Source organism: Podarcis liolepis (genome assembly GCF_965112155.1).
Source record: "Podarcis liolepis genome assembly, chromosome: 9".
Lineage (NCBI taxonomy): Eukaryota > Metazoa > Chordata > Lepidosauria > Squamata > Lacertidae > Podarcis > Podarcis liolepis.
This window is the reverse complement of record NC_139564.1, coordinates 1,356,323-1,372,986: the sequence shown is the minus strand read 5'-3', so window position 1 is coordinate 1,372,986 and position 16,664 is coordinate 1,356,323. Positions and strand designations below refer to the sequence as shown.

Sequence of the window (16,664 nt, the reverse complement as noted above, 5' to 3'; positions counted from 1 at the left end):
CAGTTCTGGCCCCGACTTGGTGGAACACTCTGTCACAAGCGACCAGGGCCCTGCAGGACTTGACATCTTTCCGCAGGGCCTGCAAGACAGAGCTGTTCCGCCTGGCCTTTGGTTTGGACTCAGTCTGACTCTTATGTTTCCCTCTCCTTATGGTTTTGATCTATGGGCTACTTTTAAAATGAGGCTGCATTTTAAATTGCATTTTAACCTGTATTTTAAATTGGGTTTTTTTCCCTATTATGTTTTTACTGCAATTTTACTGGTGTTAGCCACCCTGAGCCCGGCTCTGGCCAGGGAGGGCGGGGTATAAAAAAAGTTGTTGTTGTTGTTGTTGTTACCTGGAGAACGTACCTTCTTCCATGGCAGCCTCACCTGTACAGGGTCTTGGCCACAAAGCCTGAACATTCTGCACATGCCCAGAGATGCGGGTTTCTAAACCCACAGCTGAGCGTAACTGCTGAGACAGAAAACTGTCCAAGTAATTTCACAGCAACTATGAGAACCACCCACCCGCCTTGAAGTCGGAGGACGTGGAGGGGGCTCCCAGTTCAAGCTGCCCCCATGACGTCCTCCACCTACTGAGATTTGGGAAATGTGTGCAGAGGGGGCGAGAGTGGGGAGGAGCCTCTCTCTGTTCCAGAGGCAAAGCAGAAAAATATTTAGATGTACCTGAAAGCCCTTTCCGGTCTGTCCTGCCTTGCGCAGGAGTCCTGAATAGGAAACTGGAGGGGGCTGAAATTGAAGGGCTCACCCTTCCTGCCATTGGCAGAGGGGCACACCCTGTTCCCAGCCCTCCTTCCCTAACAAGACAGCCACTCTCCGAAGCAGCAAAGGCAGCCCAGAGGCCTGGAGGCCATCGCTGCATCGCAGCATTTCGGAGACAGGGGCCGATTCAGGGAAGGGGGCGAGATGGGGGTGGGAGGCAATTTGCCCCACTGTCACCCACAGCTGTTTCCAAAGTTCCAGCACCTTAGCACAGCTAAGCAGGGTCTGTTGTGGGGTTTCAAGAGATGGGAGCCTGGGGCGAGGAGGAGAGCAGAAAACAGACCTGAGCAAGGCTGTCCCAAATTAAACCCAAAGGGCACTCAAAGGCACCCTCCTGTTACGGCAAGGCCATCTCTCCATCATGACCCACGAACCCAACAAGATGGGTGGGGTATTATTAAAGGGATCCCTGACCATTAGGTCCAGTTGAGGACGACTCTGGGGTTGCGGCACTCATCTCACTTTATTGACCGAGGGAGCCGGCGTACAGCTTCCGGGTCATGCGGCCAGCAGGACTAAGCTGCTTCTGGCAATACAGAGCAGCACACGGAAACACCATTTACCTTCCCGCCGGAGCGGTACCTATTTATCTACTTGCACTTTGACATGCCTTCAAACTGCTAGGTTGGCAGGAGCTGGGACCGAGCAACGGGAGCTGACCCCATCACGGGGATTCAAACCGCCGACCTTCTGATCGGCAAGTCCTAGGCTCTGTGGTTTAACCCAGAGCACCACCCGCGTTCCAGGGTATTATTATTATTTATTATTATTATTATTATTATTATTATTATTGACACAGTCTCATAAGAATGGAAGAAGTGTGTGGTGGCTCAGAGTTCTGATCTCACAGAGGCCAACCAGATCTCAATGGAAAACCTACAAGCAGGATTCGAACCCAAGAACAACCCCCCTCTGGTTTCCAGCAACTGCGATTCAGAGGCATCGCTGCCTCCAAATGTGTAGGCAAAGCATAGTCATTGCAGCTGGCAGCCATCGATAGCCCTCTCCATCAATTTGTCCAATCCTCTCTCTTTTTTGACAGCCTCCTGAGTGAGGGAGTTCCACAGTTTAACTATACACCACACCAAGTCTTTGAAACGGGATTTTTGAATCACTCTCTTGTGAGCTGCTGGGGCACACCAAGGAAGAGGCAGCATCACATAGTGGTTACAGTGTTGTGCTAGGGCCTGGGAGGCCAGAGCTCCAATCTCCCCTTGACCCCAAAGCACACTGGATGGCCTTGGGCCAATTGCCGACTCTCCGTCCTACCTTGCAGGGATGTTGTGGGGACTAGGACCTGGGAGACCCGGGTTCAAATCCTGCCTCTGCCACAGGGCTCAATGAGTGACGTTGGGCCAGTTGCAACCTCTGGGGCTTAAATGGGGGGGGGGGGAGCCATGAACAAACCCTTAGCTCCTTGGAGAAAAAGGTGAGATATAAATGCAATCAATAAACCTCACTGGGCCGGACGACCCCCGCCCCCCCCCAATGCCTGGCTTCTGCTAACCTGGTGCCCTTCAGCCGCTTAGTGTGAAACGGGCAGAGGGCATCCCGTCGGAGAAGCCTGCGCGTCTCTAGGTCCCAGGTCCGAGGGTGCCCTTCTAGTTGCGGGGAGCCGTCGAGCGGCGCGGTGGTCCCGCCTGGGGCATCGCCCTTTTAAGGCTGGAGCCGCCGCCGCGCCGCCGCGCCTTCCAGGTTACTACAGTTCAACTTCCCCACGTGCCGCCTGGAAGGGGCGGACGGAGCCGGGGAGATTCCCGGCCTCGCCGGCGGAGGGAGGCAGCCAGGGGCGGAGCCGCCGCCGCCGCCGCCCGCCGTTCAGCCGGAGGACACCCGAAAGCCATTAAGCCCGCGGACGGCTCCCCCGACGGCAGCCCAGACAGCCTCGCCGCGGGGGTCGGCGGGCCGGGGGCGCCTGCGCCTCGACGGGGCCTCGACGGAGCCCCCGGGCCGGAGAACGACGAAGGCCCCCCCCCACCCTTGCAGAGCCCCGGTGGCAAAAGCCCCCCCGACGGTCAGCAACAGGTTCCGGGGCTTAGGCAGCCCTGCCTGGGAACGCCCGCTCGGCTGCCCGTCTCAAAGGCACGGTCCGTTTCCCTGCGAGCCAGCCTTTCCTGGGGAAAGCGCTCTGTACGTGCTCAGGGGCCCCCGCTCACGAATACCCGCTTCAAACTAGCTTTTCCGGCGGGACGCGCAGATCACGGGATTTTATCGTGGAGCCCTGGGGAGGGTCCGCGAGGGTCTCCCAGAAGCGCGACTGAAGCCCCCCGACGGGCAGGCGACCTCGCAACCCTTTGCTGCGGAAGAAGCTTGCCGCGAACCTGCTTGCTCGCGAGTAAAACCTCACAGAGTGGCTTACGGGACGGTGGCCGCGCGCAAAGCGACTCGACGGCGACCGGAGGAGGGGAGGAAAGAGTTCTCCGTGGGGGAGGGGGGTGCCACGTGTGAATGCGCTGCCCGACAGTGCCCTCGCCCACTACCGTGTCAAGTCAGCGGTGCCAACCGACGTGTGTATGCGGGGCGTTCGTCCGCAACACGTGGCTAAGCGGCGGCGGAGTCCCATCGCCCCTTTAAATTCCTCAAAGGCCGCCGCGTCTAATGTTGAGACACCGGGCGGGGGGGGGGGGTTGGAAGAGAAAGAGGAAGCCCACGTGGGGCGGGCGAAGGGGGGGGGCAGAAGCCGCAGCCCGCAAAGCATTGGGGAGGGGGGGACGTTAGAAGATGACGTCGGATGGAAGAGCCCCCCCACACACTCCCCGAAATGCCCACGCAAAAGGGACCCCACCACCGACAGAGCTCGCTGCCCCAGTTACTGTTGGGTGGGGGGCAACCCTCACCCCCCACATGAACAGATCAGCCTCACCACGCGAGCTCCCAATGCCCCCCTTCTCCTCGGATACAGACACCCCCTGAACTCAGCCTTCCCCAAGGAGGATCCGGCCTCTAGCCGCACGGAGAGGCGGGCGCACTCTGCACATGCACAGACGCTCCAAAGTGGTGGGTCGAGAGAACACTCCCTGCTTCTTCCAAAATCCAGACTGGGGCGACCTCTTCCTTCAGCCAACCCAAATGTCCCCCGAACTCTTCTCCGGCCAGGTGGGAAACGGGGCTACGGGGGGCTGCGAAAGGAATTTTGGGCCCCTTCTCCGTGCCAGCCCCCTGTTTTGCCGCCTCCTTCGCTGGCTCTGCTTCCCCTCCAGCCTGGCAGGAGGAGAGTTCAGGACAACTCCAAAGCTCACATGCGGTGTTACGATATTTTTGGTCAGCCTAACAAAAGATGCATTTTGGATTTTTTTTTGTAATTGGCCAGCGCAGCTAACTTAACTTACTGGTTGCCTTGGAAAAGGGTCCCTTTACAACTCTTAGCAGGTAAGGCTGAGGGGGGGCGGGGGGGCTGCAGCTTTGCAGCAGAGCTAAGTTTTGAACTTGCTCCAGAAATAAGCCCATCCTTATTTTATCGTGGTCACGGGGCACCTTAGATTGGAAGTGATCTCTCTGGCTGCATCTCAACATTCTAGCTGGAATCTCCCTCCGCTAAGGCAGGGATTCTCAAAAAAAAATGTTCTCTGGGCCAGCCACACTTTTGGAATAAAAATTTGCTCGTGCCACACCATTTTTTGTTATTATTGTTGATAAGAAATACATTGCGGGGAGGAGAGAAACAATACCCAGTGCTTGGTTTTGAAAACTCTGCAAATAAAAATACTTTATTTTGATACTATACTGCACAATGCTACACTGGAATGTTTCAGTGTTTCTTTGATTGCCCTTGAATCTTCCTGCCACACTTGGCATCCTTTCCTGCCACACCCTTTGAGACCCACTGTGCTAAGGGATAATAATAATAATAATAATAATAATAATAATAATAATAATAAGTGCTTTTTTTAGGGGATATTCAAGGGCACGCAGCACCAGCACCTCTTTTCGTCATTGTTAAAAAGTGCTACACTTAACTGTAACAACTTCAAAAAAGCACTGATAACAATAATAATTTTATTATTTGTACCGCACCCTTCTGAATGGGTTGCCCCAGCCCCTCTGGGCGGCTTCCAACATATATAAAAACAAAGCACAACATTGCACATTAAAAGCTTCCCTATGCGGGGCTGCTTTCAGGTGTCTTCTAAAGGTTGTATAGTTCCTCATCTCCTCGATTGGAGGGCGTTCCACAGGGTGGGTGGTGCCACCACCGAGAAGGCCCTACGCCTAGATGATTTAGTTGCGATTCCTGCATTGCAGGGAGTTGGATGAACCTGGGTGATCCCTTCCAGCTCTACAATCCCCTCTCGCATACACATTCTCCTTCAAGACAGGCTGCTGCCGCCACCACTCTTACCTTCCTCTTGTGCCGGTGGATGTCCCCGATGGAGTTGGCGACAGTGTTGGGCCCCAGCAACATCCGCGTGCTGCGGGGCCACTCGGTGCTGACCAGGCTGTGCTCGCCCATCAGGATCTTACGGACATTCTCGGCGCCCGTCACCCGGACCAGGGGGCGGCCCAGCAAGTGGGTCTTGAAGACGTTCCCATATTTCTCCCTCCGCGACGACTGGAAGTAAGAGCCCTGAAAGAGGCAACCGGGAAAACCCTCCTAAGTTGGGATAAACCCGCTTCCAGTTCTGAGGTCCCTCTCGACACCAGAGACATCCAATTTATCACCGCCATCCCCAGATATTTGGAAAGCACTCTGCCTCCCCTCTCATCTCAGCTCTGTGAGCACCCGGTGAGCCTGCCTAAGCCACAGCACCCAGCCCAGACTCACAATATATGGGATTATAAAGCATCCTTGAACATATGCAGAGCGCCTTTTCTTTGTTGCATTACAACACCGAGAGAATTGGGGAGAAAGGCTCTGGTGCAGAGTGTGGCTTTTTGACTGGCTCAAATCATGTCCTTGCCTTCCTTTGGGAGTTTAAGCATGGGGTGGGGGCATTCAACTCATGCCGCCCTCCTTCAACAACCTTGCATGAGTGGGTCCATAATTTCAAGGAGCATTTATGTGCAGGGTATAATCAAATTTGGGGAGAGGCTCTTCCGTTCACAAAGGTCAATACCCCAGCCTTCTCCCTGAGCAGGGGCTAAGAAGCAGGAATATAAGAATATTATATCACTAAGAATTCTGGGCCGCCTTGTTTTCCTTTTCCCTCCGCAGCCCTTTTTTCTTTAGTGTCATGTCTTTTAAAATGGCTAAACTTTGGGGGAAAGGAAAAAGAAGCTGCCATATACCTAGTCCATCTAGAGCACTATTACCTACACTGACTGGCAACAGCTCTCTGGGATTTCAGACGAGGGTCTCTCTCTCTGCCCTTGTGCCTGGGGATGCTGAGGAGTGACCCTCAGCCTCACCTTAGTTGCACCTGCAAAGTCACCTGGATCTGCTGTGTTTCCATCTCTACCCCACACCAGTGGATGGGAGTGGAGGGTCTTTTAAAAACTGTCTGGCAATGTAAATGCTAAGGGTTGACATTAGAGGGGAACAGAGAATGTGAGGCTGTGAACAGGAATCCTCCATTCACAGATTCCCAAACCGGAACATTTCTAAATGAACGACAGGTGGAGCGTTGGAAATATTATCACTGGACGATGCTTGGGAAATGGGGGTGAACGGTGGCCCTGGTCTAGGGAAGAAAGTGTGAACTGCAGCCCTGCTGAAATGTATCCTGCAGGGCCCAGATTGCAGAGCAGGGCAGGGGGGCAGGGGTTGGGTCCACAACCCCGGGTGAGGCTCCCCTCCTCCCCTGTAGCTCGGTGAACTTGGGCAGAGGAGATCCAAGTTCAGCCCTTCCTCAGCCCACCTGCCCTCTTCCTTGGTCAAGCCCACAAACATCTTCTAGATCCAGCAGAGCTCCTGCAGATGGAAGCCTGAGCAGATGGCTTCAGGAAGTAAGCCAAGTTACGTGTCGCAAATGAACACGTACACCCCTTCCAAAGATGTAGGGGCACCAGCAGATGGGTTGGGGGAGGGAGGATACTGCAACATTGTCTCTCATCTACCAGTTCTCTAGAAGCATAGGGTGGTAGAGTTGGAAGGGACCCCAGGGGTCATCCAGTCCAACCCCCTGCAATGCAGGGATCTCACATCCAATACAGGTGGCCCCCCAAGCTCTGCTTGAAAGTCTCCAAGGAAGGAGAGTCGTTGGATTCTCCTTTCTTGTAACTTGAGCATGAGGAAAGGCCCACAGGGACAGGGCAGCCCTGAGCCCACCAAGGGCTGAAACTTACAGACCACCATTCCTCATCCATTCTATGGGCACAAGGCTGTCTCAACATTATCCGGATGGTTGTGAGGAACACAACTGATGCAACGGCTTGATAATTAGCGCTAATGAGCTGTGTTTAATTCTGGGGCTCTCGCCTGACCGGGAAGACCTGTCCCAACCAAAGCTATGAGGGATGGTCATTGCAATTGCTCCCGGGCTCTCTGCACATGCTCAGGTGTACATTCTGACCTCGTAAGCCCTGAAAAGAAGACTTGGGGTTCACCATGAACCTCGACAAAGGCCCTTCAATCACGAGGCAGTTACATGTGAGGTGAAGTGCACCCAGGGGACCTTCCCAGCACCCTTAGCAAACTAGAGTTCCCAGGATTCTTTGGGAGGAATCATGTGCCTCAAGCGTGCAGTGGAGGTGATTTTATGTGGGTCAGATGCAAGGTGCAGATCTCACACACAGCTTGGGAGGGTTCTCGCTGTTGTGGCTACTCCAGAGTCTGGCTAATGGCCGGTGGAAACCAGGGATCCTGCCCTCTCCTTTGCCTTGCCCTCTTAGGGTTGGAAGGGGAAGGATCCAGCGCATGGGAGTTTTGGCTCCCCAAAATATTGGTGGGTTCCTTTCATTCAGGCAGCTGGTGGAATGAACGCACAGAGCGCGTCTGAGCTGACTTAATTCCCCCAGCTTTTACGCAGACCCCTATCCCAAATTAACAAGGATAAGAGAGCCGGCTCCCCCCACTCCACAACCGCCCCTCTCCCCTTTGCTTCCAGCCCCATAAAGCTTCTTCAGTCATGTGCGTTTTTCGGGGCGGGGGTGGGGTGTGGACCGACTGCCTTAACGCACTGCAATTATCCTTGACTAAGTCGTTGGACAGAGTTTGGGGCTTTTAATAACTTTCCCACATGCCGGTCCGGTCCTTAGCAGGGGAGGGGGCGTGACAGCAAGGAAAGGCGACCTGAGCACCCCTCCCCTGCCTTCTCCCCACCCCTCACACATCCTACACACACCTCTGCTACCTCCCCCACCTCCAATACCAGCATCAGGTTTTTTAGGGGGTTTACGTGCCCTATAAAATTTCGGAGAAACTGTGCAAAGGCATATGCCCCTTTAAATCCAGCTCTGCGCTCTCCCCCGAGCCCTGCCGGGTCTCTAAGCGAAGAGGGTGGCGGAGCCTTTGGGGGGCAGGTGGGGGGCGGCGGATGGGGGGCGCCCGTGTGTGCGTGTGTGTTTTTAAACAAAAGCACAGTTGTGAAGTTCAGATGTTCAGGTGACCCTGTTTCTTGATCTGCGTAAATATAATTAAAGTACTTTTTGTGGCATTAATAAAGGGTTATTTGTACAACATTTCCATCACTGTACAAAGGCCGCCTTTATGTGGCGAGAGTTTTCGAGCCGGAGTCCAATTTATACAAAATTTTTTGTATTTTTAGCCCTGGACTCTGTTTGGATGGAGCCTTGTGGAAAAGGGAGAACCCTTTCTCGGTCCCCCTGTAAAAATCTGATAAATTTCTTTTAAAAATAAAGCCCTATTGAGTGAGGGCAGTTAACCCTTGCGCTGCTGGCAGGGAGCTCCCCTCTCTACCCCCTCCATCCACGGAGGTCTCTCGTGCTAAGTCTGCGGTGCTGTTACTTCTGAGTTTAGAGACGAGGACCCAGAATAGGGTTTTCCTCCAGCTGGCGGAAGGAGGACCCATCGCGGCGGGAGGTGTTCCAGAGCTGCACCCTCCGCGGGAAAAGGCAACCTGCTCTCCCCCCTCCCCCCCCCACCAGCAAGACCTGAGCCATGGGCCGTGTCGCAGCATCTCTGAACAGAGACACTTTCCTAAGGGGCTGCGGTGGGGGAGCTGCCCCTCCCCAAAGTTTAAGGGTTCTAGAACGGGTAATAAAGCTTGTGCATTTCGGAGAGGTGCGAGACAAGGAACTGACGGGTGTCCTATTGAAAGGCGGGTTTGTCTTTTGCTGGGTCTGCCTTCTCTCTCTGCTCCCCACCTGGCATCTCCCTCTCGGTTTAACTCGGGAATCTCCACGCGCGCGCACACCCACCCCAGTGACCGCGTTCCTCGAGAGGTGGTTCAGCATTTAAGAAGGTTAATCCCGGGTTAATCTCCCGATTATCTCGACCCGGGGGCTTCCCCGCTGCTTTGCTCAGCGACTCTCGAGATCACCCGGGCGGCTCTCGGGATTCCAGGCAGAGGGAGCTGCCGGAGTCCGAGCGAGGCGCCGCTGCTGACAGCGCCCCCAGCCCGCCCCCTCCCTGCGGTCCTCCCCGGAGCCGGTCCTTACCTGGCGGCTCGAGGGGGTCCCCAGACAGACCCCGCGCCTTAAAGGGGCAATGCAGCCCGCCACGCCGGCGCCTGCCTTCGGACCTGAGCGGGGCTTCCTACACTCGTTGGGCTGGGGGGAGAAGTTTTTGAAGAGAGCCCTCCTGAAAACGGGGAGGAGACCGAAGCGAGCCCAGAGCCCCGGCACCAAGCTCGGCTGGAGGGAGGTCACCAGTTCCAGCCCCGGCTGCGAGGGAGGGCGCCTGACCGTTAAGCGGATCCGGCCCCTTCCGAGGCTGCAGAACCACGCGGCGCGGCTGGAGGGGGGGGGGGAGAGACCATTCGCTTTGCAAACCCCTCAAGGATTGGCTGGGACCCGGGGAAGCTCGCCTGTCGCGCGCAGGACTTGCTCTCGAGGAAAGGGGCCAGAGATCGCGCGCGCGGGATTTGCACGTCGCAAGCAGCAACTGTGCAAGCCACGCGTTTTGTACGACGGCGGGGAGCCTCCAGCAGCCACACGGTGCGTCCTAGCTGCCCAGGACCCCCGGAGCTGGCCGGCCGGGGCGCCCGGCGGAACGGTGCTAGGAGGCCTCCAGCGAGCGTGGCTGCGTCTGCGCCGCTCTCCCGCCCCCCGACGCCGGCGGGCTTACCTGCAGGAGCCAGTGGAAGGTCTCTCCGACGAGCGGGAAGCCCATGGAGCCCTTGGGGATGGGCAGCTTGCAGCTCTTGTCGCGCGTGGCGGCCCAGCGGAGCTGCCACAGCTGCTGCGAGACGGCCAGGAGGAGCGTGACCGAGACGAGGCAGGCGACGACGGTGGCCAGCGCCGAGAGCAGGTCGAAGCCCTGGAAAAGCATCTTGCCCGGTGGCGCTGCTTCCTCTGAGGAGAGTGTGGGGGGCGGCCCCCGGGAGGTAGCCGCCGAGCCGCGCACCGGGCCGGCGGGGGAAGGAGAGAGAGAGAGAGAGAGAGTCGTCGGAGCGGCGCGCCGGGGAACGAATGCGCCCCGGCTCTGGGCAATTTGTGGCTTTTAGAGAGATTGGGGAGGGGAGGGAGGGGAGGGAGAGATATAAAAGCAGCTCCTCCCCACTTATAAAAGAATGCGAAAAGGGGGGGAGTATCAAAGGCGAGGAGGGGGCAAAAAGAACCTCAAAGAAACTCCGGTCCCCAAAAGCGACTCTTCCCAATTCTCCTGCTGCTGCTGCTGCTGCAAACTCTGGCGGGCTTGCGCCAAAAAAACTTCACAGAAACTCTCAAATAACGAGGAAAGGAGTTTCTGTTTGTTTTGCACCAAAAAACGGGGAGGGGGGGAATATAAATAACGACTGCAGGGTGGTTGTTGTTTGTTGTTTGTTTGTTTGTTTGACTCAAACGGGGGTGGGGAGGAGAAGCGGAGCAGCAGGAGGAAGAGGAGGGCGGGGAAAAAACCGGCCCGGAGGAACTGAGCGAAAGGCCGACGCGTCTCCAAAGCCCAAGCGAAGGCGCAGCGAGCTCTCCGGAGCAGGACGGCTGTGTTGCGCCCGGCGGCGGCGGCTGGCTGCGGGTGTCGCTCCGTCCAACTTGAGCGGCTCTCTTGAGCGCCTCTGCCGGGGGCCGGGCTGGGCTAGGCTGGGCCGGGCTCGGGGGGAGGAGGAGGAGGAGGAGAACGGGCGGACGGGGGGAGGGCAACGGCGTCGGCGCTGCTGCTGCTGCTGCTGCTGCCACTTTCCAGCACTGCGCCTCGGCCGGGAGGAGGAGCCGCTTCGCGCCGCGCCAGTTTGCGGGGAACAGCCCCGGCGGGTGTTTATATAGAGGCGGCGCGGGCCGGTACTCTGCCGGCGGGCGGGGGGGAGCCCCTCCTCCCTCCCCTTCGAGGCGGGGGCGACTGCGACGACGGGAGGGGGGCAGGAGGCCGGGCGCTGGAGCGTGCCAGCTCTGGCCGCGGGCCCGCCGGGAGAGACGCACCGAAGAGCCTTGCTGGACGCCCTCCGCCGCCAGCCGTCGGCGCTCCGTCCCTGCGGAGAGAAGAGCACACCGAGAGTCCGTCAGCCACGGAGTGGGGCCGTCCCTTGGCCAGAAGACGGCGACGGAGTACATGGACCCCCCAACCTGCCGCCCATCCCGTCTGCTGCTGCTGCTGCCGTCGAGAGAGGAGAGCCGGCCAGCTCTCGAGGGGGACCGGAGCGTCCCTGGCGGAACCACCAACGGACCACCGAGGGTGCGCCGGGTGGCCCCCATCCCTTGAGTGGCGGAGGGGAAGGAAACGGTCTCTAGCGAAGCGCCGCCGATAGAAGGCGAAGGAAAAGGAATCGTTTCTCTCAGGGCCACCGCCGGCCACAGGAGCTCCCTCCAGTCGTTGCTACATTTCGACCCTGTCGCCCAGAAGCCGAAAGGACGCCCCAAAATTCCATCACGGAAGGGTCCGTGCCCTCCACCGCTTCTGCTTTTATTTTCTGGGGTGCGGGGGAGAGGACAGAGGGCAGTGGCGCGCGAGTCGCGGGGAGGCATTCACCTCTTAACAGTTCTTTGCTTCAACGCAGGTCTCTATCTCAGGAGATACGGGGAAAACCGACCATCCTTTCCCGCATCTCATGGGAAGATCTCCTGCGCAAGCCCTGTTGCATTGGGCAGGAGGGAGAGGGAGAAGAGGCATTGCAGGCACCTCCGGTTCATTGCAAGAGGGGGTTGTTTCTTGAAGGGGTGCCTTGTGCAGGAGAAACTAACGCGCTTTGCAAAAACGCCTGACTCTGGGCACTTTCTGGATCCGCCTGGCTGGGAAGCACCTGGGAAGCCAGGTAAGGCTCCCTTCAGGGGTAAGGAACACAGGTAGGACACGAGTCTTTCCAGCGTGAGCGGGGGGTGGGGTGGGGTGGGCAGCGCTGTGCAGCAACCTGGTGGAACCTTAGAAAGTGGCACATTTTTGTGGCATAAGCTTTGGTGGAGCCCGTTCCACCCCCTTAGATTCATGGTTATACAGCAGAACAATTGGCGGTACCATTGCAGTACAATCGGCTTAATTCTATAACATGAGGTAGTGTCGTGTAATAGATGGACCAACTGTTTTACAGAACCAACTTTTAAAACAAACAAACAAAGGGACACACCTTAAATGCACCTGAAACATGTTTGTTTTGATCTAAGTCTGCTGGTTCAGTAGCTCCCTCACTTAGGTAGCCAGCTGGAGAGGTGGGATCCGGTCTGCGTGTTAGAGTCACCCAGATTTAGATCCTAAGCCCACAATCAGGGGTTTCTTGGGTGCTTTTTATGGAGGAGGGGGGCTGTCAACTTTGTATTGCATTTCACAATAACGTTTTCTTTTTGCTGTTCTTTTAATATTACGTTTTCTGGCACACTGTGCCATCTTTGCTTTTAGGCACCCAGGAAATAAATCACCAAACATGATGATTGCCCCCACAAATCCGGACCTTGAATGCACAGCTGTGAGAGGCTCACTGGAGACCCTCCCCCCATGGGGATTTGGCACCTGGCAGAGAGGAGTGAGGTGCCCCTCAAGTGCCTGAATCAACAAAGGTCTTCAGATGGGGTCCCATGTCCACACTGATCACGGAGGGACAACGATAGCCAGGGATGGCTTGTATGAGTGAAAGTCCCTTCGAGAAACGGAACTGCCCTGCTACAAACGCCCCTTGCATTTCAGCAGAGACAACCCACGCTGGCAAGATCCACGCAGCATCGCGACAGAGATGGAATTCTGGAGAGATAGTCAATGCACAGACAGAGTCTACAGATTGGTGCCCCCCCTTTAACCCCTTTAACCCCTAAATACATCTCAGGGGTCCAGCTCCCTGGGAAAAGGTCCTTTCTTGGGGGTTTGTTCAGGCACATCATGCTTAGCCCACCAGAATGCCACTCCCAAGAAGGCTGGTCTCTGTTTTTCCCTAGCAGCCAGAAGGAATAGCACAAGTCAGGGCAGGTAACAGAGGCTGGCCCATCGTGCTGTTGAGGCAGCTGCCTCTGTTTCCTAGATGCCAGCCGTTTGCCAGTTCCAGGGCCAACATTGCTCATTTACTTGCTGCGGTTGTATCCCTCCATGGAGCTCAAGGTGGCATTGGTGGTTCTCCCTCCCCTCATTTAATCCCCACAGCAACAGCAACCCTGCAAGGTATGTTAGGCTGAGAGGCAGAGGCTACCCCCTCCCAGGTTACACCCAGTGAGCTTCATGGAGGATTTGAACCCTGGTCTCTCCCAGGTCCTGGCCCGACACTCTAACCACTGCACCACACTGCCTAGCTTGAAGCTGCACACAGGGCCTGGGTGCAAACATAAAACAATCCATACTGATTTGGTTTTGCTTTTTGGCAGGGGGCTTGCTGACCTTCTCCATCAGCAGGAATAAAGAATGGGGAGTGGGCAGAGCTGTGCCCAAGAGGCTCATGAGTCAAAAGAGCCTTTCCCTTTTGGGGTCTCCCCAGGGGGGCTTTTTAAGGAAGGCCCCCACCTGTTGCTGTGGAGGGGTTTCAAAGCGGGAGTGGGTTTCAGTTGCCTTCAAGAAGATGCGTCTTCCGTGGCCCAGCCCAGTTGAGGTCTCCTGATGTTCTGATGGTCAGTTGTCCGTGTGGAGTCCACGGGCTCAGGATGAATTAAAAGCCCAAAGCAGAGGCTTTTCGGACACAGCCGAGGCTCACAAGAGAGACCTTTGCCGATGTGGCTTTGTGGTGTAATGCTAGAAAGCACACAAGACCCCAGGCACAGAGACCCAGAGCCCTGGCCTGCCTCTCCCCTTCTGCCTTAACAGCCCCATCATAGCTCAAGAGAGGCTCAAAGGTGACCTCACAAAATCACAGAGCTGTCTTGTTCGAAGGGGAACCAGGGGTCATCTAGTCCAACCCCCTGCTATGCAGTGGATTGGCTCACTTGTAAGCAGACTTGGATTTGTGGCAGAAGCATCATGTACACAGTTTAAAACAAATGTAGCCAGTGCATTACCAAAACACACACTTGCAATCTGAAAGCAAGGTAGAAATCTCCTCTCCCCTGACATCAGAGACAGGCCCTGACCCAGAGATGCAGCACTGCAGTCTCGTGTGTTTAACACCAACCAATCGGGTGGTCGGTGAGGCCAACTCTGCATTTTCCCTAGCGCCCCCACCCTCTCAAGAAGAGAGCCAATTGGTCAGGCAGCATCTGTGGCCCTCTGTGGGTGGCGCCCAAATCCAGCTCCAGAAATCTCAAGCCCAAGACAAGCCCAAGCCCTGTGCATTTCCCAAGGCAGCGGTGGATCTTGCCCACTGCCCATGAGCAGATTTCCATAGCAGGTTCAGGTTCTCAGCTGGGGAGAGGAAGAGCCATGGATACGGGTGTGAAAGGAGACCCAGGAAGCCACGGTTCATGGGGGCTGATTTGGGATCACAGCAGTTTTGGAGATCTGCTTGACCACTGTGCCCCCAAGTGGGAGAGTGACTAAAGAGCCTAAGGCTGGGTTGGGGGGGGTGATCTTGCCCCACCCTGCTCCAAGCTGTTTTGCTTTCCCTTTTGTTTTGGGGCTCAGTCACAGGAAAGTCAAGAAAGTGTTTCACACACAAGATGCCAAAGAACTGTAGCCCCCAAGCACAACAGGGGTGGGAAGTCTCCTTGGCCGTCTCCCATGGATGCTTTAGCTGAGATTCCTGCATTGCAGGGGGGTGGACTGGATGACCCTGAGAGGCCCCTACCAACTCTGTGATTCCTGCACAAACCCCACTGCAAAGAGTCCGAGCTGTGAAATCAGCAAACTTCTGCTTTTGAGCAACTCCCATTGATTTCAGCAGGGCCTGTGCAGGAAATCATGTCAATCCATGAGACTGGCGGGGTCAAATGGCTTTGCGGCCCCCACCCTGATCCTTCAGTAATCCTCACAGTCTTCTCAAAAAAAAAGGTAGCCTAAAAGGGTCGACTTGTATCCCCCAAATTCAACTGATGTCCCACAAAAGAGGAGATTGTTTTGTCTCGACAGCATTTCGCCCCCAGCCCCAAATCAGGGCTCTTCCGCAGCCTCCGGGGTCTGTGCAGGGCAGGTGGAAATGGCCCGGCCCCAATCCAGCCCCCAAGTCCAGCTGCTTTGGCCCTTTGCGATTACAGATCTCCCAGTCCACTCTTTGCCCTGTAACCCCACCTGGTGGACAATTCGGGCTGCGCAACGTTTTGTCATAAGCTCTCCCCTAGAATGTTGTTTTGTTTGTTTCATATTAAAAATGCCAAGTCTGCTTTCTTAAAAATTATTATTATTATTATTATTATTATTATTATTATTATTATTACTCTAAGGATCCAATCAACATCAGTCATCTGCCTACATTCCAGACTCTGGATTCAACAAGAAGGATTTTTACATCTTTGGTTTTTGTGCAAATGCACCTTCTATTTTTGCTGATGGCCACAGGTGGGGGTCTTCCTTGCTGCTTCCCTCATCCCAGTTAACTGTGGCCCTGATACTGGCTGGGACTGCCACTCAGTGTGTCTGAAGCTGCCAGCCCCCCCCTTTTGGCAAAGGGTCTTAAATCTGCAGGTGAACCTGGAGAAGGACGGGGAAGGAACATTCGTTTTGCAAACAACTCCTTGGGATCTCATTGGCCAGTTTGCCTCCTCTTTGGGGAAAAATCAGCGAAACAGTTATGGCGCTTGGCAAATAAGAGCCTAAGGACAGCCTGCAGGATGAGGCCAGTCTACTCCATTATCCTCTTCTCACTGTGCAAACCAGATGGCTGTGAGATCCAAGCACCAGAACCTGCTTCCTTCCTGTGGTTTCCACTAACTGGGATTCAGAAACATTCTGGCTTCCAAATGTGGAGACGCAGCAGAGCCGTCCGGCTAGGATCCACCAACGGCCCTCTCCTCCTTCATGAATTTGCCCGGCCCTCTTTTAAATCCGTCCTGCCGAAGGGAGTTCCATAGCTTAACACTCTGCGTTGTGTGAATAAAAACTGACCTGTCCTGAACCCACACGAATCCAGAAAGCAAAGAAGCCCAAGGGCTTTTGTCATTCTAGTCTCTGACACCACTAAGATAATGTTTTGTTTGTTGTCTGCAAATTGACATTGGGGAGGTGGAGAGAGAGAGAGAGTTACCTTGATGACTGGATCCGGCTGTTCACAGCCCAGTCATTGGGCAAGTCTCTGCATTTGAACCCAGCCAGGCTGATGCCAAGGTGAGGTCACAGCCTTCGTGAACTTGGGACCCTGTGAACTTTGGGTCACCAGAGATTTTCACCAGAGCTTCCTTCTTTCCGGCGCCTCGGCTCATTTCCGAAGCTGAGCGATGCATCACTAGCTCATTGAGTCCTGCCCTGCCCTGGGTTCTCTAGTGTGTACATAAGACTGCATGGCGCTTAATCTCGCTCTCCCGACAACACCCAACTGGCCTGCCTACAATCTGCCCTTCTTGACATGGCTTTCATCCAACCACCTCTTCTCAATAAGTCGTCTGGCCTTCGGGGAGAGCAGTGGCAGAGCATT

At 55.6% G+C, this 16,664-nt stretch overlaps 1 protein-coding gene across 1 annotated transcript in view; it reads right to left on the bottom strand.

Annotated features, from left to right (window-relative positions):
• The window catches only part of CYP26B1 (cytochrome P450 family 26 subfamily B member 1), a 33,329-nt gene extending 23,097 nt beyond the window's left edge, over positions 1–10,232 (bottom strand). Inside the window, exons 1-2 of the mRNA XM_083458830.1 lie at positions 9,890–10,232; positions 5,105–5,329 (exon numbers count right to left, since the gene is read on the bottom strand). Of these exons, the coding sequence (XP_083314956.1) occupies positions 5,105–5,329; positions 9,890–10,093 (429 nt within the window). The 5' untranslated portion in view covers positions 10,094–10,232. The remainder of the gene's footprint in view (positions 1–5,104; positions 5,330–9,889) is intronic.
• Between the last annotated feature and the right edge of the window lie 6,432 nt (positions 10,233–16,664).